The 23,929-nt window shown below is 35.7% G+C and overlaps 2 protein-coding genes and 2 pseudogenes across 2 annotated transcripts; 1 reads left to right on the top strand and 3 right to left on the bottom strand.

Moving 5' to 3' along the window:
• The first annotated feature begins 8,084 nt into the window (after positions 1 to 8,084).
• LOC143615006 (non-specific lipid transfer protein GPI-anchored 5-like) lies at positions 8,085 to 8,441 on the top strand. The gene has a single exon (XM_077088273.1). The coding sequence runs from the start codon at positions 8,085 to 8,087 to the stop codon at positions 8,439 to 8,441; it is 357 nt and encodes a 118-aa protein (XP_076944388.1).
• Positions 8,442 to 11,214: 2,773 nt separating this feature from the next.
• LOC143615005 (cyclin-dependent kinase F-4 pseudogene) lies at positions 11,215 to 12,524 on the bottom strand (annotated as a pseudogene).
• Positions 12,525 to 18,377: 5,853 nt separating this feature from the next.
• LOC143614998 (uncharacterized) lies at positions 18,378 to 19,497 on the bottom strand. Its single transcript, XM_077088268.1, has 2 exons — positions 19,214 to 19,497; positions 18,378 to 19,133 (listed from the first exon to the last, which is right to left on the bottom strand). Exons 1-2 carry the CDS (start codon positions 19,385 to 19,387, stop codon positions 18,456 to 18,458), a joined length of 852 nt encoding a protein of 283 aa, XP_076944383.1. The 5' UTR covers positions 19,388 to 19,497; the 3' UTR covers positions 18,378 to 18,455.
• Positions 19,498 to 22,189: 2,692 nt separating this feature from the next.
• Positions 22,190 to 23,472, bottom strand: LOC143614997 (cyclin-dependent kinase F-4 pseudogene; annotated as a pseudogene).
• Between the last annotated feature and the right edge of the window lie 457 nt (positions 23,473 to 23,929).

The following is a 23,929-nucleotide window of genomic DNA, read 5'->3' as shown; positions in this document are numbered from 1 at the left end:
ACGTGAATATCAATATAAATAAGAGAAATACATTTTTAAATACAAAATTATTTTAAAAAATGTTAAATCGTTAATTAAAAAAATGATATTCGTTCTTTAATATTATATAAAAATGAATTATGTTGTATTTTTAAGTCAAAATAGGCCTAAGTTAACCGATTAGATGCATTTTTGACTGATGTTGACCACCATTGAACAATTTTTAGTAACTAGGCGGAGTTAAAGAAACTCCCCTCGGCACCATACCTTGGAGCCAGTACTCTGAGATTACTCGACATTGTCATGTTTCTCCTCTAATAAACCTCAGTCCTAATCAATGTTGCAAAAGTCGCCAGGCGGCCGACCCCCTTGGAGGGAGTACTTGGAGTACTCGGGGAGTACTCAGACATGATAAATATAAAGAAAATTAATTTTTTGGGTAATATATATATTTCAAATATCATAAGTTTACTAATATTTATAACAAAATACGTGAATATCAATATAAATAAGAGAAATACATTTTTAAATACAAAATTATTTTAAAAAATGTTAAATCGTTAATTAAAAAAATGATATTCGTTCTTTAATATTATAGAAAAATGAATTATGTTGTATTTTTAAGTCAAAATAGGCCTAAGTTAACCGATTAGATGCATTTTTGACTGATGTTGACCACCATTGAACAATTTTTAGTAACTAGGTGGAGTTAAAGAAACTCCCCTCGGCACCATACCTTGGAGCCAGTACTCTGAGAGTACTCGACATTGTCATGTTTCTCCTCTAATAAACCTCAGTTCTAATCAATGTTGCAAAAGTCGCCAGGCGGCCGACCCCCTTGGAGGGAGTACTTGGAGTACTCGGGGAGTACTCAGACATGATAAATATAAAGAAAATTAATTTTTTGGGTAATATATATATTTCAAATATCATAAGTTTACTAATATTTATAACAAAATACGTGAATATCAATATAAATAAGAGAAATACATTTTTAAATACAAAATTATTTTAAAAAATGTTAAATCGTTAATTAAAAAAATGATATTCGTTCTTTAATATTATAGAAAAATGAATTATGTTGTATTTTTAAGTCAAAATAGGTCTAAGTTAACCGATTAGATGCATTTTTGACTGATGTTGACCACCATTGAACAATTTTTAGTAACTGGGCGGAGTTAAAGAAACTCCCCTCGGCACCATACCTTGGAGCCAGTACTCTGAGAGTACTCGACATTGTAGACATACTTTTACAACATTGGTCATAATTCGCAACCCCCCTCACGTGAGAGGCTGGGGTGTATTTGGGGAAGATGGAACAAAACTGCCCCTCACGTGAAGGGCACACTGATGGGTTTAACGACCAGACTTAACGAGTTTAGAGAATTCGGGTTTAATTGCAAGTGAAATAAAACCATAGCAAAGAAATGTGCAAATTTAAAACTACTGGACTAAAAATGCAGATTTGGACAAACCAGAAGGATAAAAACCGCAGTTCACTGAAACAAGTATTATAATAAAGAAAGAGTGAAAAGACATGTCTACCCTGACTTAACAATCAAATTTAACGGGTTTAGTGATTTGGATGTAAATGACAGGAACTGAGAAATGTGGAGGGCCCATATACAAAAAATAATCTTTTTGAACTAAATTCACATTATTTGTCAAACCACCGAGACAAAAATGACACTTTACTCATATAAAAATTAACAGGATACTAGACAAAGCAAACAAGATACCATAATATGTCGGAAATCAACACCACTCCATCCACAAGAGATTACAAGTTAGATATTATTATTATTATATATATATATATTTTTTTTATTTTTTTTATTTTATTTTGTTTTTTTAAGGTCAAAAAGTTAATTTACTCTATTTACACCAATAATTCCAATTATATATTTGTTCAAATTTGAACCTTGAACTTACTAGCTAGACAAAAGTCAATTATGATAGGTTTATATAAGCAAATTATATTAAAAAAAAAAGAGATCTTATAACTATTTACGTACTTTATATTTTATTATTAGTATCATTAACGATTTTTACATCCATATCAGTTTTAGCAAGGATTTAATGATTTCTCTATTTATACACAGACATTTTTGTTCAAAACCGTAAGATTGTTCTTTTTTTTCATCAACACTCACACAAAAACAATTTTCACAAATTAGTATGGCTCGATTCACCAGTGTTCATGTGTACAATCTGGTGCTTCTCATACTCCTTATAATCACAGGTATATGCGTTACATTTTCATGATTATAAGTTTTGTCTTGCAAAACATAAATCAAAATTCAAATAAAAGAGTTAATAACAAAAAAAAGGTTTATTCACCATTTCTTATTTTGTATAAATACTTTATCTATAATACAGTTGGAATGATGGGATCGGCAAAGGCTAAGACCTGCACCCGGTTGTTAGCATTTGATCCAAAGTTTTGTGATGGTGATACATACGTCTCAGATGATTGTTGGGGAGCATGTCGGGATAGATATAGCGTGTCTTTAATAAAAGCAAACTGTGATTATATGTTGACATTTCCTGGTGCGAATAAAAGTGTTTGTAAATGTTGGTATACATGCTAAGTAATTGTTTTTATGAGGAGTTATCAATAATACATGTAGCTAATAGTATTTTAGACTATGAATGTTATTAATGACAAAGTTGAAAGTTGAGATTGTTATTTGTCAAATTCTTAGTAGTGAATCATAAGTCTCAGATGATTGTTGGGGAGCATGTCGGGATAGATATAGCGTGTCTTTAATAAAAGCAAACTGTGATTATATGCTGACATTTCCTGGTGCGAATAAAAGTGTTTGTAAATGTTGGTATACATGCTAAGTAATTGTTTTTATGAGGAGTTATCAATAATACATGTAGCTAATAGTATTTTAGACTATGAATGTTATTAATGACAAAGTTGAAAGTTGAGATTGTTATTTGTCAAATTCTTAGTAGTGAATCTGCATTCGAGAAATATGATATTTTAGCGAAGGCATGACTGCCTCCGAGAATTTAAATACCTCGACAGAGCAAAAATAAAAATGCTCGTATGCCTTAACAAAAATTTTTTATTCGCTAGCGTACATGGATAAAACTTTTATCAACCGATTTATCATAAGCAGAAACCATTCTGAGCATTTACTTATTCATAAAGTATTGCAAAAAACCTTATTTTTAACACCAAAAACATATATGTAATATGCATAAAAAAGTTTATGTCCTTGAACCTTATGTGCTCCGGCCGATGGTGCGGCTCGCACACCCTCCGTACCTACTCTGGTCAGAGGGAAGCCATAACACCACGGAAACTACAAATAAAATCTAACTAATTAATTGTCCCAAACTAAATAATTAAATAAACCAATTAAAAGACACATAATTGCTTGATTCTTTTTAACCCAAACGGTTAAGTCCAACAAAAATAACCCCTTCATGAGTTCCGTTATTATTATTTTCCTTTACAAACTTTTGAGTTAAGTTACCAAAAATGTTATTATTGGTTAACTACTTAACTCCGTTAACCTACCTTGATATGCTAGGTGAAATTTTGATTTTTGGTTGGTTCATTTGTGATTTTAATGCTTTGGCCCAATTATGTTGATCATACTGCTTCTACACGTAGCATTATTAGGTGAGTTAGTATAAGTTTTATATTATTTTAGTTTTTATAACTATTTTACTGAGTTGGTCAACCATATAAACCAATAAAACTTGTCCTTTACCTTGTAAGACATTATTTATAATCTCCCACAACTCCAACATTTTAATATGTACTTGAAGAAACACTAATCGACCCCGGGCAGATTACGGATAATCTGGGGGTTAAATGGATGTTTCCCACGAGGGGTTAGGTCCGGCAAAGATGGTTCTTCTGATAACCTGCAAAACAGACACCGTGAGCTCGTCACTGAGAAGGGGGGGTACCTCCTTGTGACCACCCTATGGCGTGAGAATCAGACTAGATTGCTCTTGAATATAAGTGTATATTAAGAGATTGCTAGAGCAGATATCAGGTATAAGATGTAAGATACAAGATAAGATGAGATGATCATACAATTTGGGGTATTTATAGCCGAAGGTAGGTTTCCAAGAGGGTATAGCCGGTTGAATAGTATTCCTGTTCTACCAACTGTGGCCTACGCACGTGCCATGCTGGTAGTTGGTGGGTAGGCAGCGGCTGACAGTGACCAGGCCTGCTGTGTACTATTCCTTTTCCACCAACTGCAGGCTATGCACGTGGTATGACAGGAGTTGGTGAGTAGGTAGCGGCTAATAGTGACATACAGTACAAGAGCATGCTGCTCGCCATACTGTTGTCAATGGGCTGTCGTATCTCTGGTCAGATCTTTTGCCCATACCTCGTTAGGTACAGTACAAAAGATCTTCCAGTATCGTACGGACTGGCTCATTTGGGCGGGAGTATTCCCCCTCCCGCCTTTGTGCGGGATTGTTCCCGGCTTTGCTCATTACTTCAGGTGACTACTGAATTATTGAGAGCTAAGTGCCTTGTGCGTGTAGCCTTGCTGCGCGGGTGGCCTTCCCTGATGGCTTGTATCCGCAGCTGCGGGAACAGGCGGAGTACTTCACCATTGGGAGGCATTTCCTGCGGGAACAGCTTGCGTACTGCGCGTAAGGACGTCACGTCTCTGAGCATGGTGGGTCCTGCGGATCCAGTTGGTTTCTGCGCAGACGTCTCTCTTCAAAGTGAGTCCTGTGGGTCCAACAGGGATCTGCTGGGACCTACATCTTCAGTACTAAAACAAAATTCCTTTACGCACTTCCTTTTTAGTTTTAACTAGAACCAAATAGAGAGTCAATAGTATAAAATGGCTTCAAAAATGGTTGGTATGGTTCTAGCCATGGTCCTTATTGTCTCCATCTGTGGTGGAGCCATGGCTCAATCAGGGTGCACCAATGCCCTTATTGGTATGTCTTCTTGCCTTAACTTTGTCACAGGAAATACATCCACCCCTTCGTCTTCGTGTTGCTCCCAGCTCGGAAGCATGGTTCAGTCTTAGCCACAATGCCTTTGCCAAGTTTTGAATGGTGCGGGTAATACTCTTGGTATAAGCATTAACCAAACACTCGCTCTAACACTTCCCGGTGCTTGTAATGTTCAGACTCCATCCGTTAGCCAATGCAACGGTAACATTTTCTTCTTATCTAGACCAAAATATATATATATTTATTTTTTTATGTGATAATAAAAGTAACTCACTAGCTCATTTATAGTAAATGAGTCAAAATTCTAACATCTAATAACTGTGTCTCAAATTTCTCTCTAACAAATTTGGGTTTGTTGTTCACCTACTACATCTACGCCATCACCGGCTGCTTCTCCAGAAGGATCAACTTCCGAACCGGATATATTGCCCGAAAGCCCCCGCCGAGTTGGATACTCCATCAGGTATACAATGTCTCCTACGCAAAGGCAAAGCCCAATCTCATGTGCGCTTGGTCATTATTTCTATATATGCAATCTAAGCATAATGGTTGTGTCTATAGTTATACACTTTTAACTCAGAAGGGTGGGTTGGGCTAAGTTGGGCCGGGCTGTTAACACCTTCTATTTTATTTTATTACTTTTACAAATAACTAACGACAAATATGATGTATGTTAAAACAATGTTTTTACAACTAAATGTAGAATTGAACTCTTGATCTCCTATTTATAGATCCTAGCCAACCACCCCTTAGAACTGGGAATGACTATTATTAAAACAATGATCTTGTTTTTTTTTTTTAATTAAAAGGAAGCCCCCGTAAACTTCCTTACAGACCCCACGGAAGGGAGATCCACTCTACGACCGGCAGATTTGCTCGTCTTTGGTTGGGCCGGGGGAAAACACGCTTGTGTTGACCTCACAGGGGTATCTCCCTTAGCTGGTTTGAGGGATAATGGGTTTGTAGCTGGGCAAGCAATAAAAAGGGCTGAAACGAAGAAGGTGGAGAAACATGCTAAAGCCTGCGAAGAGAACCAACATGTTTTTGTCCCTCTGGCTTTTGATACATTTGGCTCCTTGGCACCGGAAGCTATCCGTTTTCTAACCAGGGTCCAAAAGGTTGTGCATAGCAATGTGTCGACTCCAAAGGGGCAGGGGTATGTCTTTAGCAGGTTAGGGTTTGCAATTCAGAAAGGGGTGGCGGCGCAGCTTGTTGCCCGCCTACCTGCTATATTGATGTAATATCTATGTTTCATCAGTAGAAATAAAAGGTAAAATTAAAGATTAAAAAAAAAAAAAAAAAAAAAAAAAAAAAAAAATTAAACAATCTAAGAAGTTGCGAGCGTGTATACCAGACAACTTTGAAATTGTGTCCTTTTTGTGATTGAAATAGTGGTAACTACGCTAATTAGAAAAAAACTTTGATGGCAGGATCAGGGTCGAAAACAGATGGCTTGACACCTAATGGAAGCCAATCACAACTGCCTTTTCATCTCTTGTCGCTCGTTATGTTAGTGGTGTTGTGGACTTCAACAACTACCAATATTGGGTTCTAACTCCATTTATTTGTTCTTCCATGTGCTAAGAAGTTTGATTTTTTTTCCCTTATGGAGGGTGATGTGTGAGAATATATGATTTCTTGTCTATTTAGGATCGAGGGATATATTGTATGTGAGCGATTTGTTTTTGTACAAATATATTATGTGAATGTGTTTTCCTTGTTATTAACTGAAAGGTCTATCTCTAGCATGATAAATTACTTGCATTTATAAAAATAATAAAAATAAAAAGACCACCCCCAAAAACCAGCCGTTGGATATCTTGAAAACGTTAAATGGTTGTATCATGATAGTGCCAACACAAAATTAGGTTGAATCTCACAGTAGCATAACTTATACATACCTACGAACCTAATGAATCCATGTATCTATCCATACGAACACGTTACACATACATACTAACATATATCTATATGCATAATGTTAGTGATTTATTATGATCATCAAATCGTTTACTTAATTGGATCTAGCTAATTATATGAACAAATGCGAAATAAAAAAAAATTCTTACGAGTGGCAGGTGTGGGGGCAACACCCTCTTAAGGCATATGGACGTTGAATCAACTCTGTTGGTGTTTGTGAATGCATCTAGTATTTCGTTTGTTATTTAGTTGCAAATACATATGCTTTTGTTGGACTTCGATTTGCATATGAAAACTCGATACACATTTTATGTCATTTGTTGTCTTACGATTCTTTCTTTATAGTTTATACCCTCCCCCCTCTTTTAAGATCAAATATATTGCCGTATCAAATTTAACGGTTAGTGTATTGTACTGCAAATAAGTCTCCTTGTGATGATAAAGCACGGTCGGTGTGACGTGGAGTGAATCCTTCGTCCTTCACAAACATTGATAATAGACAAGAATTTATGAGGCGGGCATCGGATTTAGTCATGGATCGTAACAAAACCATCACTGAAGATTGCCCTTGGAGACCATGGTCATGGTGATTGGTTCCAAGTTTATTAGTAGTATGTTCTTGATCAACATATGATATTTCACAACAAATATTTATAAAAGCAAATACATAAAGATTATAATACAATAATTACATCCAAATATATTCTCGCCGGGTTGCTTGGTTATCGCCTTATCGGTTTAGTCACAACTATCCTAGTACGTGCAAAATTATTTATACACATATCAAAATCAGGTTTTTGGACATCCTCAAAACATTTATTTTATGCAACACGTATATAGTCATATATGTATATCACTTGTGGCTTTTTATCGTCATATTAACTTATTTAGACGAAAGTTTGATAGCTTAATCTTGAATTCTTTTTTTCCTTTTACTCTTCATGCAACATACCTTTTCCTAGTTCCTCACTACATAAGTAGCAAATACTATAGCTTTTCTTAACATAAAAAACATGTAGTTTTTAAGGAAATATGAAAACATGGTTATAGAAGAAACATTAATGAAAAACAGAGTTGTCATATTCAATAAAAGACATCTAGAAACAAACTCCTTCATCAGGAAAAAGTTAGGCCACACAAATCCCCAAATTTTCCTATAAATTACCCACATTTATAAACAACTAAATAGCTCAAACATTTCTTTCAAATTAAGGTTTTAAGTTACAAAAGAAATGGGTTTAAATGGGCGTGAAGTGTTTGGGTTGGTCATGATCATGGTTGCGCTCACGGTCATGTTAAGTGGTGAAGCCACTCACTCCGAGTGCAGAAGCGCTATCGTGAGCTTGAGCCCGTGCATTAGTTATGTGTGCGGGAATTCATCAACTCCGCCAGCAGCATGTTGCACACAACTAGCCAATGTGGTCAAGTCACAACCACGGTGTCTTTGTACATTGGTTAGTGATGGTCATGGTCACTCATCCTCGGGTTTCAAAATTAATCAAACTTTGGCTTTGGGATTACCTGCGGCTTGCAGTGTTGAGACACCTCCGGTCAGCCGGTGTGATGGTAATCTTTCGATAACTAATTAGAAGTGTGTCCATGTTGTACCGCTAAAAAAAGAAACTTCCTCAAACATGTTTAAACATCATAATAGTTAATTTAATGATAATTAACAACTATAAGAGGGTCCCAATTGTGTTGGGTTGACATGTTGACGCGTTACAAGTTGGCTGGTTAGCAGGTTAATTGTTCCACCCTAACATAAGATGTGTTTTTATTCGTGTTAAAAACATCATATAGAGACACAATTGTGCAACCATACACGAATGGTTTAACCTGTTTATTAAACGTTTCAAACGTGAAGAGGTTAGCAGGTAAACCATTTTAACTGAAAAGGTTAAGCATGTCAATTCAACCACAACTCGATTAATTAAATAGGTCGATCCGTACACAGCCTATTTATTAAAGTGTTTAACTATTTAAATATGACAATTCAAAAGCTGATTATTTCAGTATCGTGTTGGACATTACCCCCTATATTACCGGTCTTGTAAAATTAAAAAAAAAAGTGTATAGAAGTTGTTGTTATTATTATTATTACTACGACTACTACTATTACTAGTACTACATTGTGAAGTTATTTACAAGAACAAGTTTTACAGGATCAGCTGGAAGTGGAAAAGGGAACGAAACCGAAACCGTCCCAACCGTGCCACCAAAATCTGATGGAGCAACAATATATTTACCGTTTTATTTTAGTTTCGGTTCTCTGTTGGTAGCTTTAAATATGTATGTTTAACTTCATATTTTCAATATTTACGGGTGTCTTTTAAATAACATGTCCTTAAGTTTAACACTTATGACTTATATTATTAATATTGTTGTTATCCAAGTAAAAGTTCTAATCTTCCAAATGTCTTTTTTCCTGAATGTTGTTTCAATGAAAATGGGTGGTACATCATGATGCCAAATGCCAAAGGGACATGTAACATGTAATATCTATCCAGATTATTAAGTGAGAAAATATTATTATTATTAAACTATTAGAGAAATTATCTATAATTTAGGTTTAAATCACTAGCTAAACTTTGTGTTAAGTGGACAACGAAGCAAACCGGTACTGACACAAAACGAAAACACAAAAAATAGAAGGAGAATTCTAAAAGAAAATGCAATATTACTGATTAATATGAAAACTTTACACGAGTGTCCCTTTTTACAGAAATTCTAAATTTGATGGTTATTGTTCAAATTTTGAAGTGCAAACCTCGCAAAATAAATAATGAAATTAGATGCATAAATAAAAGTGTCAATTAATTAATGCAAACAGAGATTTACCCAATTTATACTAAAAATTGATAAGTTAATGACAGATTTAAAAATCACTTAAAAGTGGAGAAAATATCCTAATTGATGGAAGTTGAGTACGACCATTGAGTCAGACCGGCTTATTTTAGGCTCGAGCTCAGGCTTGTTCAGGCTCGAGCTCAGGCTTGTTCAGGCTCGACTCAATCAAGCTTTTTCACAAGCCGATCTCAAATAGTTTGTGAACGGCTCAACTAGTTTGCACCCCTATCTAAAAGAATTCACATTCCATTTTTCTATCCTTATCGCCATCTCTAAATTAACTTTAGAGTATTTGTTTATTTTTCTTCTTCATCCCAAATATTATCTCTATCTTATCTCTAAATTTGTAGACTGAGGAAAACTTGATATCTATATATAGAGGTTCATAATTCACATATCTGTAATTTGATGATGCGTATTTGTTTGTTCCACAATTATTATGGTGTAATTCAAGCATAGCGCAAAAAGATAAAAATAATAAGAGAGAAAAAATATAGAATAAAGATGGAGAATATGATGTGAGAGGTTTTATAAAATAAGGAACGGATAGAAAATAATAAGCTTCTGTTAGAATAGGATGGCGTGGCTCCAGTGCTACGATGAAGATGCCTATACATCTTGAACATTGGCAACCACTTTAGGAGGAGGGTAGATTTATGTGACGGGAATGCATTTGGCATGTTTTGGTTTGTATCATTGATTAAGTGTGATGTATATATATGTTTTACTTTTACACCTTGAATGACAATGGACTAGTATGCCACTTAACAACCATATTAGAGAGCTTGTGCACACTCCCCCACAATAGAGATGTCTACACACCACGTCGTCTCTAAAGGCTTAGCTATATAGCGGCAACCTAATCCACTTGTAGCAACGAGGATGCGACGGTGAAACCTATAGCAACCATTTCGTCGGTATAGGCTATTCCAACGAAGTATGACGTGGTGATGTCGCTATAGGTTCGTGATATCAAATTATTTTTGTTGTAGGGTAGAGGTAGGTTTGAAATGGTGTTCGGAAAAGGGGTCCAAAAATACACATGTGCAACAGACGAATGTGTGAGGGGTGGGGGGCGTCTCTAGAATACATTTATTATATGTATTTTATATTGTTTTAGTATCTTTTATTGTGTTTTGAAAATTTATAGTTTTGTAATAAAAATGAACGTTTTTAAAAAAAAGTTTGAAATCTAACGTAGCATATAAGGTGAGGGTTTGATATTTATTTGCTTGTGTTTATGTTTTAGTAATGCTTCAAGGTTTGTGTTCAATAAAAGCTTGCTTCATAACACCACAACAAATTAACACAATAAAGCCAAACAAAAATTATCTTTAGGCTTGAAGACAATTAACAAAAAAGGTTGTGACATATATATCTTAAACCAAACTAAGTAAAGAGTAACATCCCAAAAGATATAAACCAAAAACAGTTCAAACTTCACATAACATAAGTACATAACAGCAGTTTGATCCGAGTTATAAACCCTAAACTAAAAACAAACAAAAGTGACATTCAAATTGCAACTAATTCACAATTCTTCTCCATCATAAACTCAAAGGGATTTTCAGGAAGCATTCGAATCAGATCATCAACATGCGCATCACTTCTCAAATTTGATTTCTTCTCTATCAACTTTTCGAACACAGGTGGTGAGGAAGGCTCGGTGTCTTCAAGGTAACAGCCATGAAAGAATGGATGCCGAAGCGTTTCCATAGCTGTGGGCCTCGCGTTTGGAGACCATGAAAGAAGTGAACCGATCAGATCAACCGCTTCGGGGCTTGCCATCGGTAACAATTTAGAAAACGGCACACCAGGAAACTTTGGAAACTCATACTTCATATTTCTTGCAAGTTCAAGTCCCTCGAACCATGAACTTTTCGTTGGAGCGCCTAACACAAAGCAGATTCTATGGAATACGCGTGGATCGGAAGAACCTTGAAACAATGGTCGAAAGGTGAGTAGCTCAAACATTATCGCGCCCATCGCCCACATATCAACAGCCGAGTTATAAGTCTCCGAACATAGAAACACTTCGGGGGCACGATACCAACTTGTTGTAACGATATCCGTGTACGGCCCATCATCTATCTCGCAGGCGGCACCAAAATCACTAATCTTAACCAGACCATTGGAAACTAGAACATTCGCAGGCTTCAGGTCACGGTGAAGGTAGCCGTTGCGGTGCAAGCATGCAAGACCTCTAAAGATTTGAAAGCAGACGTGTCTAACCTCGGCTTCTGATAATGGCGCGCGGAGCCTTGATCGATAAACCATAAGATCGTGGAGGCTGCCTTGCATGCATTCAAAGACCAGGAAGATGGTGTTGTGATCATTGATTAAATCCTTGAGTTTGACGATGTTTTCATGGTCGTTGAATACGAGTGCTTTGACTTCTCTTTGCATCATGGTCTTGTTCGATGATTCGTACTTTGTTAGCAGTTTCTTGATCGCCACGGTTTCATAAGTCTGCTTGTTGAAGGCCTTCCAAACAACACCGTATGTACCACTTCCAAGTTGTGAGATTATTTGATACTTCTCCATGGTACTTACAGCCTATACATACAAAAGTTTTAAAGATTATAATAAAGAAACGCAGGAACGTTGAATATATTTGTGAAGCGGTGCATCAAAGGGATTACTTACCGAACACGCAAAAGGGAGTGAAGAGATTGAAAACAATAAACTGAAATTGATTATTGTTATTTGTGAAGTAGTGCTTGGTTGCTTATTTATACAACTCCTTGAGGATTTTTCTCACTCGGCCCGATATTTCCGTATAATATTAATTAGTTACTCTTTAAAAGTATATTATTCAAATATTCTAATATCTAAATCTATATCCATACTATAACCATAGGTGAAGGATCTCTTAATTTTCAAAATGTAACAAACTTAATTATTTTAAGTATAAATTATAATGTATAAAATATTTTAGAAACAATTTTGTCTTTTAGCAAATTCATGTATGGTTGATTTTAATTAAAAAAATAATTACAAGTATGCCATTTAACTTTAATTATATTTTGTTAATTTATAGAATAGTTACATAAATACCTCTTATTCTAAATCAACCACCCCATATCATTTAAACGTATATACATTTCCACACAGGAATATTTTATTAAAGATATCATAACATAATAACGAGTATGTTATTCCTTTTAATTTGAGTATGGTATGAACTTTTTCAATTTAAAAACTTAACGTGTTACGTGATTACCATTAACGACCAGCAAAAAAGTCGGGTGGGTTCGGTTGTTTGACTCATAGGTCTGAAAGGTTAAGGTTGGGATGAGTTGATACAAAAACTGTTAATTTGGTTTGGTTCGGATTTCGGGCCGAAAAGCGGTTAACTCATAACAAATTTCGGGTTAGAACAGTGTCAGTCCGAATGGGTTTCGGGTCAAGACACGTTCAACGTAACGTTACGTGCTCACTGACACTTGACTGCGCGCGTATAGTCGTTGTACGTGTAACGTTCTTACTAACAACGGTTAAGCTTCCAATGCCGAAGTACGAGCATTCTATCGTTGGGTTACAGGCGTACTATTGTGAAGTCACGGGCGTACAGAACGATAACACTGGTTACGTGTTGAAGTCATGTTTGCATGCATACCCCGCACGACACCCAACTAGTTTTTAAATGTATGCTAGTGATTATTTTTATTTTTATCAATGATATAAGTTTAAAATATTGGTAATTTTACACATTTTTTTTAAACGACAACAAAATATATTAATCACTAGCCAACAACTAAATAAGAGAGTTCAACGCCAAAATTAAAAGAAACATCAAAGTACAACAAATAATATTACATTTTAAATTGACACTAATCTTCCCAAGTTAGGTCGTGCATCTTCCCTCTTTTAATCCAAAGGTAATTTACCACCTTGACTTCCTCAACCAAACCTGAGAGAACTGGACCCCCATCATGAACCAAATCATTTCTCTTTTTCCAAGTACACCACGTGACTGCAAGACACACCGCTTGAAACACCATAGCCTTTACTTAATTTGAGACTCCCAAAACTTGGAGGCACTCAACAAATCACAGAAGCTAAACAAAAAACGGGTCAGAGACTTTATACCACTGAGTGAGCACATACCATAAGGCTTGAACCAACCCACATGAGACAAAAATATGTTCAACTGATTGACCCCTTAAAATCTCCACAAAACGAACATAGCTTCGAAACAACCGGGATATTTATTTTTTTCCAAGATATCAAACGTTGACAGCCGAGCGAGTGCCACCCGCAAAGCCAAAATGCTCACCATTTTTGAAACCAACCGGTTTCAAACAAAAGCAATACAATAGATATTTAAATTATTTGAAATTTATAAATTATACTATAACTCATAGTAATAATATACGTTTATTATCAAAGTGTATCAACTGATGCACCCCCATTTACTATTGATAGTTATACTCTACGTATTTAAAAATAGAGCCAATAAAACCAACTAACTTATATGTTTGATTTCCATTAGGACAATGAGCTTTAACCACTCCTAAACGTAAGTATTACATCATTAATTTTTCTCTTTTTCACTCCATCTCACCCAAATAAAACGATTTAATTCATTTAACTTCATCTCACCCATATTAATTTTTAATTTTGATATATTGTTCTTTGCATTTTAACTTCATGACCCTTTTTAACAAATTTTAACATAAGTGATGAGTGGTTTAATCCACGTTTAAAGTGTAATGTCATCTTAATTTATGTTTGTGTTATAGTATACCGGTAGGCATGTACTTTTTTCTTCAAATGACAACTTTAATTAGAAAAAAAAAACTAGCAAAGCACTAGGGACAACAAAAAAACAAACAACTAAAAAGGGGAAACTACATTAAGGGTTAGTTTTGCAGAACCAGCTTTTGGTTGTAAGGTGGTGGCTGGTATTTGTAGCTTTTTAGATATATTTATGTGTTTGACAGAGTAGCTGATGCTTTTGATTAAACTAGTTGGGTGCCCGGGCGGTGCGATGGGGTGGGCGTGAAACCTGACATCAACCACATAATTCACCTGATGACATTGCATACACAATCAATGTCGGTACATGAGTTTTCAAAAAAGATACGATGTGTAGTCTCTAAAAGCATTCAGAATCCCGTTATTTTATCCTTCTCTCAATCTCTAAAGTTTAAAGTATTTATTTATATTTCTTCATCTTATTTTTATATCTATCCCCGTCTTCAAATCTATAGATTTGAGGGATATTGAATGTCTATATATACGCAGATCACTATTCATATCTCTATAAATTAAAGATGCATATTGGTTTGTACCAAAATCATTATGGAGTACTTTAGGCATAGAAGAAAACAAATAAATAATTTAAAAGAAATAACATGAAAAGAGAGATGAAGAATGTATTTGAGAGGTTTTATAAACTTAGAAATAAATTTAGAAATTGATGGGTTTTCGTTAACGAAGATGTCAACGATCAAAAGTTAAAGTCACAAAAGCTCCATGGCCATTAGCAATACGACCATGGATCGTCCGTACAAAAATGGATACCTTTTATTTTAGATCCTCAAAAGCCAAGTTCAATCCTCTTCAAGAAAAATGAACGATGATGAAGCGATGAAATTAAAAACATGAATACGTAATACAGTAAACAATGCTAAGGTTGCTTGCTAAACCTTCGTCAAAGATTTTAACAAAAGTTTTATGACAACAAAATGAAACTAAGATCTAACAAAACTAAACGATATATTCAGAAACAAAGTTCACTACAATGAATAGTCAAAAATATGTTTTTATAAACATTAATAATGTTTTTTTTGTTATTTTACTTTTTTTATTTATAATTATTAACACACATATAAACATAAACCGAGCTACATCTGGATAGTCAAAGATGATTTACTTTAAAAACATGTGTAATGGTGGAGGGGAAATCGCTCTCCACCTTTCTTTTCATTGGTGGAAACCATTTTTCAACAAAGTTAACATAATTTGAACGTTTTTTACAAAATGTCTAAGCGAATTTTTTCATCAAAACGCCTCATAGCGTTTCAGGGGGCAGTGTGCCCAACGCTATGAGGCTTTTCCCCCTCTAACGTCCACTATGTTTGGTCTAATAAATGAAAAGGTGGTTACACAATGGAGGAATGAGACAAAAGTCAAATTGTAAGCAAATATAGCTTTGGTGCCTTTCTCGTTTGTTAAGCTCAATCGCAAGATAAAATTTCAGTACTTCAACAGTTTGTCAAGAACTTAAAACAACTTTTCGACTCATAGAAACAAACAATCGTGAAGTTTGGGCGAGAACGTCGACGGGGTCAGATTTAAAATGTTTTTTAATAAGGACCATCACTTATTATTGGTTTTTATTGGTCCCAAGTATTTATTTTTTGCCGGCGCTGGTCCCAACTATCACTTTAACTGCCAACGGTCCCAACTTTCACACATGTGTCTGCCACCAGTCCACGACTAACCGAGTACTAACTCCGTTATGTTTTAGCTGACGTGTCCATCCTACGTGTTAAAAAACGTTGACGTGGCTGCCTGCGTGTATATTAATAACAAAAACCCGTCTCCTTCTGTATATTAAAACCCTAAACCCAAATCGATATCTCCAATCGATCGACGATCAAGAACAACCCCAAATTAAAACCCTAATTCAATCATTGAATCGATCGAACAGGTTACAAAATCTGTTGCGGGGCATTTGAATCATCATCTTCAATCGATCGAACAGGTTAGAAGCCCTAATTTTAAACCCAAATCGATATCTCCAATCGATCGACGATCAAGAACAACCCCAAATTAAAACCCTAATTCAATCATTGAATCGATTTCACTCATAAGCCCTAATCCTAATCACACTCTACTCGCAATGAGTTCATCATCGTCTTGTACATCTGCTAGTAAGAGAAACCCTAAAATTGTTAAAATTGATTTACAGGGCAATGTCTACTGCCACCACGATTTAATTGCAGTTTCTAGGATTGCTGGTCATAGAAGTTCTCGAAATAGGGATGAATTCTACGGCTGCCGTTTATGGCCTGTAAGTACATTGTCTAGTTTACTGTTTTCAAGTTAAATTTATTACATGAATTCCTTCTTCTTTTGTGGCTAGAATCAAGACTGCAAAATGTTCATGTGGAGAAAAGATTTTGATGTCTTCTTAAATGAATACAGTTCAAAAAGAGATCAAGAGATAAAAGAGATGCAAATAGAAAATTTAAAGCTAAAGAACATGGTGTTGGAAGAAGAGAACAAGAATTTGAAGCTTCAACTCTCATTGAAAAGGTCCAATTGGAAGAGTAATGTTGTTTTAGGTTTAGCAATTGTTGTCATAGCACTATGGTGGAATGTAAGATGTTTTCTTGGGACCCCTTGGCTATCAATTTCATGTAATTTGTATTAATGTTAATGGATGTTGTTGTTCTCCATATATAGACTTGATTTGTAATGGTTGTTGTTGCTATCAAGTACATATAATCTGTAACAATGTGTTGGTAACCAAAATCAAGAAAATGTAACACTTTATGCAACCAAATCAAGAACTGATTGTTAGCATGTTATGTAACATTACTGCACAAACAAAATGGTCAAAATTAACTTCACAATATGACCAAAATGACCAAAATTGCATATCAGACTAAACTTGACTTCAAAATTACCATAATGCCCATAACATTTAGCACCTAGAAACTAAAAAGAAAATCTACCATTTAATAAATAGAAACTAAAAAGAAAATCTACCAAAGCAAGCAAACACTGGTTTGTGTGTTTTGTGAGCACATAAAACCCACCATGAGTGCTCATGTCTGCATAACAGATTGTGCATAAAGTCAACTGCATGACCAAAATTGCATATCAGACTATAATATGACCAAAATAACAATATGACCAATACCACAATATGACCAAACTGACCAAAATGACCAAAATATGACCAATACCACAATATGACCAAACTGACCAAAATGACCACAATATGAACAAAATGACCAAAATGCCCAAAATAACAATATCACAATATGACCACAATATGACCAAAATGACCAAAATGCCCATAACAGATTGTGCATAATAACAAGTCTGCAACATTAACATTAACATTAACCAGTCTGCAACATTACTTAAACATAAGTTTTTGACATAGCTAACCATTAAAATACTTAAACATTCCAAAATACATTACTTAAACATTAAGAAGTCTGCAACATAATCCTTGTCATATATTAACCATAAACCATCAAGTAGCTTTCCCCTTGCCTTTGGCCTTTGTGTTTCCCCGTGGCCTTTTAGAACTTGTTGATTGTTGTGTTGGTTGACTTGACTCGTTTGTCATCCTCCGTGGCCTCTTAGAACCTGTTGACTGCTGTGTTGGTTGACTTTCTAGTGTGGCTTGAGTTGACCTTGTTGACCTTCCCCTTGCAACAGTTTCTGATGTGGCTTGATTCTTAGATGTCTTAGGCTTTGTACAAGTTCTAATGTTATGACCACTTTCTTTGCAGTTGTTGCAACTCATTTCTCCTCCATGTTTTGTCAATTTACATGGGTTCTTAGGATCTTCATGGGGATCTTTCTTTCTTTTTGTCTTTGGTCTTCCAGGTTGACTTTTGATGGGAGGAGGGTCCAAAGGATAATCAACTTTTGGCCAATACCTTTCACCAGGCAAGGGTGGAATAGTGTATGAATATGATCTTAAATATGTATCCTTAAGATAACAATCACTAACAAACTGTTCAGCATTTCTTCCAAGAAACCCAGCAACTGAACACACATGCTTACATGGTATACCTGTAAATACAATCTTTGTTATTCACCTTTGGAAGACCTGTCATAAATAACTTAATTATTGAATTATTGAGTTCATAAATACCTGTTAAGTCCCACTTTCTACATGAACATGTCCTGTTATTCAAGTCCACAGCAAGATCATCAGCAAAATCTTTAACTTGGAACACATTATATGCTGATGGGAACACTGCACATTTATGGGCCCACTTTTTTGCTCTATCAAGTTTTTTTTGTATCCTTGGGCACACAACCATATCTTCAGCTAACATTTCAGAATGCTTAGTAATTATCCTAGTCATTGTTGTGAGCCTAATTGATTCTAACATGTCTATAATATGCATAGCTCTTGCCTCAACTATGGTTCCATTAAAAGTCTCAGCCATGTTACTCACTATGACATCACAACATGTATTACCCTTAAGAAAGCACCTTACAAAGCAATTAGGATTCTGTTTCATGAAATCATCCACTGCATCATTTGATATTGCTCTCATCTCCTTGATAGCATCATTGAAGTCAGGCTCATTATAAGCCCTACATGCCTGCCAATAATATGTCTTTAACTCTTTACCCTTAAACTTCTTTTTCCAATTTGCAAAGATGTGCCTTGCACAGTTTCTATGCTCTGCATTTTTCCAAATCAAATACACAGCATTCACTAATCCCTGTCATATAAATATAGAGAAACTTTAGACATCTAGAACTTACAACTTATAACTTAGATATTAGCAAAGTAAGGTCATACCTTTTGTTGGTCAGAGATAAGTGTCCAGTCATTTCCACCATCTTGGACATCTAGGCATTTTCTTAGTTCTTCCATGAACCATTCCCAACTATCATTAGACTCACCTTCAACAACAGCCCATGCCACAGGGTACATTTGATCATTAGCATCTCTCCCAATTGCAACCAACAACATACCACCTAAAAAGGTCTTCAAAAAACAACCATCCAAACACAAAATCTTCCTACAACCTTCCAAAAACCCCCTCTTCACCCCATCAAAACACACAAATAATCTAAAAAATGTCTCCAAGTTTGAACCTGGGTCCTGGGTATTAAACCCTGGTGGAGCAGTTACCAAAGTAAAGGTTGAAGTTGGATTTATTTGTTTCAAAGCTGCCAAGTAGGACCCAATTTTACTGTAGTGCTCCCTCATTGACCCGTGAAGCATCTTAAATGCACAATGCTTGGCATTGTAAGCCAACCATTTACGTATAAGAACCTTATATTTCTCTTTAACTGCATCCTGGATCTCTTTACCTTTCCATAGAGGTTTAGCTTTGAATAAAGGCAATAAGTCTTTAGCTATAAACTTAGCAGTCAATTGTCTATTCTTTACCATGTTTTTCTGACAGTTGTGCTTACTATTAATAGTCTTAACCATATAGCAACTCTTGCCCTTGTGAAATGAACAATATACACTAAATGGACACCCTTCCACACATTTGACACCTACACGTCCCCCTCTACTCTTGTTACTTGTAGCAATGTAAACATTTCTACCATTTGTGACAGCATAATTTGAAACTGCTTCTTTGAAAGCTTCCCTAGTGGGGAACTTTATCCCAACAACCCATTTAAACTTAGACCAATTAGTTTCTTCACTTACAACTGGAACATTTTTTTTTGTTTCTTCCCTCTTATGTCATCATCTTCACTCTCTCCAGATGTGTCACTATAAGCATCAGAATCTTCAGCACTACCAGATGCTTCTTTAATTGCATCAGCGGATTGTTTTAGACACTCTTCAAGTAACTTCTTTTTTGTTTCAAGATCTTTCTCATTCACCTCTTGTAACTTAGCAACTGAACCTATCCATTCATCATCATCTTTCTCAGATCCATCATCATCCAAATCATCAAATTTATAAGACTCATCATGAGAATCATCATCTTCTGAACTCTCTAAATCTGACCTACCACTCTCTATTTCATCTTTATTTGTGTCAATTGGTGGTGGTTTAAGTGTGGTGTCTTTAACCTTAACTGGAGATCCAAGTGATAAACTAGTAACCTTAGCTGGTGATTTAAGTGTTGAAGTTGGTGGAACTTGTTTTCTAGCTGTGAGCTTGGAGTACCTCTTAACCTTTGAACTAGGACTCAAGCAAACTTCTGGTTGGCTAATGGGCTGGGCTTCATATATATTTTGTTGGGCTGGAGAGAAAATGGGCTGGGCTGGAGACTTAATGGGCAGGTCATCAGAGATAATGTGCTGGGCAGGAGAGTTAATTGGCTGGGCTTGAGGGTGACTGGTATCGGTTGTGGTTTTCCTTAACTTATCAGTTTGAACATATAAAACCAAACCTTGTGCAGACCTGGAACTAGAACTAATCAAAGACAACATCTCAAATACTTCTTTATCACTAACTAATAGCTTTAAACGACCATCACCAGGAATCTTGCAATACAACCAAAGACCATCTTTCGATTTGTATGAACCAAAATCCTTTGCATAATCCAATAACTCAAAGTATGAAAGTTTGTCAACATCTAACATTAATGAAGTTTTTTTTCCACCAACATACCTTAAAATCGGTGGTGCAACATCAAATGCCCCATTAGTGTGGAAGGAAATACGTACTTGATTATCCATTGTTAAAATTAGGGCTTCTAACCTGTTCGATCGATTGAAGATGATGATTCAAATGCCCCACAACAGATTTTGTAACCTGTTCGATCGATTCAATGATTGAATTAGGGTTTTAATTTGGGGTTGTTCTTGATCGTCGATCGATTGGAGATATCGATTTGGGTTTAGGGTTTTAATATACAGGAGGAGACGGGTTTTTGTTATTAATATACACGCAGGCAGCCACGTCAACGTTTTTTAACACGTAGGATGGACACGTCAGCTAAAACATAACGGAGTTAGTACTCAGTTAGTCGTGGACTGGTGGCAGAAACATGTGTGAAAGTTGGGACCGTTGGCAGTTAAAGTGATAGTTGGGACCAGCGCCGGTAAAAAAGAAATACTTGGGACCAATAAAAACCAATAGTCCTTTTAATAATCACAAACAAGGGGGCGGGGTTCAAATTTTCAATTGAAGACTTGTAAATTTGCATTACGTATAAATATTTTCGACCGAAAAACATGTAAATTTAAGCTGCTATGGAAAAAGGGGGGCGGGGCCATCCCTAGCCCTCAATATACTTCGCGCATTGCAATAAAACTATATTGATGATACAAAATCAACACCGAACGAGTACGAATGATAGCACATCCAAATGTGTATACCATGTACTCTTTCTGAGGTGATTTTGAGTGCCCTCTCTTTTTCCACAATTAAGGAATCTTGGTCTTCCTTTTTTGTTAACATCTTGAAAGCTGAAAAAATGATAAGATAAAAATTAATTTTAGTTAATTTTAACTCCATATCTAATCATGATGAAAATAAGAAAATGAAGGAGGAGAAAGAGGTCTAACAAGATGACCTCTTTCATTGTATACATATGTTACCACTTTACTAACCTACATTCATTATATGTGTTTTATATTGTTTACTATCTTATAATGTGTTTTTGTAATTTTATAGTTTTGTAACATAAATGAATATTTTAAAACAAAATTTTGAAATCTAATGTAGCAGCATATGAGGTGAAGGTTTGTGAGACTATGGAGTAGCGGGTGCTTTACTTAAGGGGTTAGATATCTATTTGCTTAGGCTTATGTTTTAGTAATGTTTCCAAGGTTTGTGTTCAATAAAAGCTTCCTTCATAACACCACATCAAATTAACACAATAAAGCCAAACAAAAATTATCTTTAGGCTTGAAGACAATTAACAAAAAAAGTCGTGACATATATAAGATATATCTTAAACCAAACTAAGTAAAGAGTAACATCCCAAAAGATATAAACCAAAAACAGTTCAAAATTCACATAACATAAGTACATAACAGCAGTTTGATCCGAGTTATAAACCCTAAACTAAAAACATACAAAAGTGGGATTCAAATTGCAACTAATTCACATTTCTTTTCCATCATAAACTCAAAGGGATTTTCGGGAAGCATACGAAGTAGATCATCATCATGCGCATCCGCTACGTCTTCAAAACTTCTCAAACTTGATTTCTTCTCTATCAACTTTTCGAACACAGGTGGTGAGGAAGGCTCGGTGTCTTCAAGGTAACAGCCATGAAAGAAAGGATGCCGAAGCGCTTCCATAGCCGTGGGCCTCGCGTGTGGAGACCATGAAAGAAGTGAACCGATCAGATCAACCGCTTCCGGGCTTGCCATGGGTAACAATTCAGAAAACCGCACACCAGGAAACTTTGGAAACTCATACTTCAAGTTTCTTGCTAGTTCAAGTCCCTCGAACCATGAACTTCTCGTCGGGGCACCTAACACAAAGCAGATTCTATGGAATACGCGTGGATCGGAAGAACCTTGAAACAATGGTCGAAAGGTGAGTAGCTCAAACATTATCGCGCCCATCGCCCACATATCAACAGCCGAGTTATAAGTCTCCGAACATAGAAACACTTCGGGGGCACGATACCAACTTGTTGTAACGATATCCGTGAACGGCCCATCATCTATCTCGCAGGCGGCACCAAAATCACTAATCTTAACCAGACCATTGGAAACTAGAACATTCGCAGGCTTCAGGTCACGGTGAAGGTAGCCGTTGCGGTGCAAGCATGCAAGACCTCTAAAGATTTGAAAGCAGACGTGTCTAACCTCGGCTTCTGATAATGGCGCGCGGAGCCTTGATCGATAAACCATAAGATCGTGGAGGCTGCCTTGCATGCATTCAAAGACCAGGAAGATGGTGTTGTGATCATTGATTAAATCCTTGAGTTTGACGATGTTTTCATGGTCGTTGAATACGAGTGCTTTGACTTCTCTTTGCATCATGGTCTTGTTCGATGATTCGTACTTTGTTAGCAGTTTCTTGATCGCCACGGTTTCATAAGTCTGCTTGTTGAAGGCCTTCCAAACAACACCGTATGTACCACTTCCAAGTTGTGAGATTATTTGATACTTCTCCATGGTACTTACTGCCTATACAAAAGTCTTATGATTATAATCAAGAAACACGTACAGGAACGTTGAATTAATAAGCTAGAAATAGCAGCAATTATCAAAAGAAAGAAAATATGTTGAACGTCGTGGGTTATTTGATTACTTACCGAACACGCAACAAAGGGATTGAGAGATTGAAAACGAAGAACGGAAATTAATTATGACTGTTGTTATTTGTGAAGTAGTGCATGTATATATGGTTGCTTATTTATACAACTCCTTGAGGATTTTTCTCCCTCGGACCGATATTTTCGAATAATATTAATTAGTTGCTCTTTATAAGTATATTATTCAAATCTCTCTTACTAATAAATATAAAGTAGATTTCAAATCATCAAACTTTTTCTATTTAACCCGAATCTTTTAAAATGCAACATAGCAATTCCTAACAATTTTTATTTAATTTTAATTCAATATTATAATTCACATTTAC

Source organism: Bidens hawaiensis, unplaced genomic scaffold, assembly GCF_021521415.1.
Source record: "Bidens hawaiensis isolate Kalapana, Puna unplaced genomic scaffold, B.hawaiensis_p1.1 tig00041658_1, whole genome shotgun sequence".
NCBI lineage: Eukaryota > Viridiplantae > Streptophyta > Magnoliopsida > Asterales > Asteraceae > Bidens > Bidens hawaiensis.
The sequence above is the reverse complement of the archived record's forward strand: the minus strand, read 5'-3'. Positions and strand labels throughout refer to the sequence as shown.

Excerpts from the sequence above, each read along its gene's own strand:
- LOC143614998 (XM_077088268.1), bottom strand. The coding sequence starts at position 19,387 with ATGTTGTTGGTTGCAATTGGGAGAGATGCTAATGATCAAATGTACCCT. Across the intron at positions 19,134-19,213 it reads TTATCTCTGACCAACAAAAG|GGATTAGTGAATGCTGTGTA; the intron begins GTATGACCTTAC and ends TTTATATGACAG.
- LOC143615006 (XM_077088273.1), top strand. The coding sequence starts at position 8,085 with ATGGGTTTAAATGGGCGTGAAGTGTTTGGGTTGGTCATGATCATGGTT.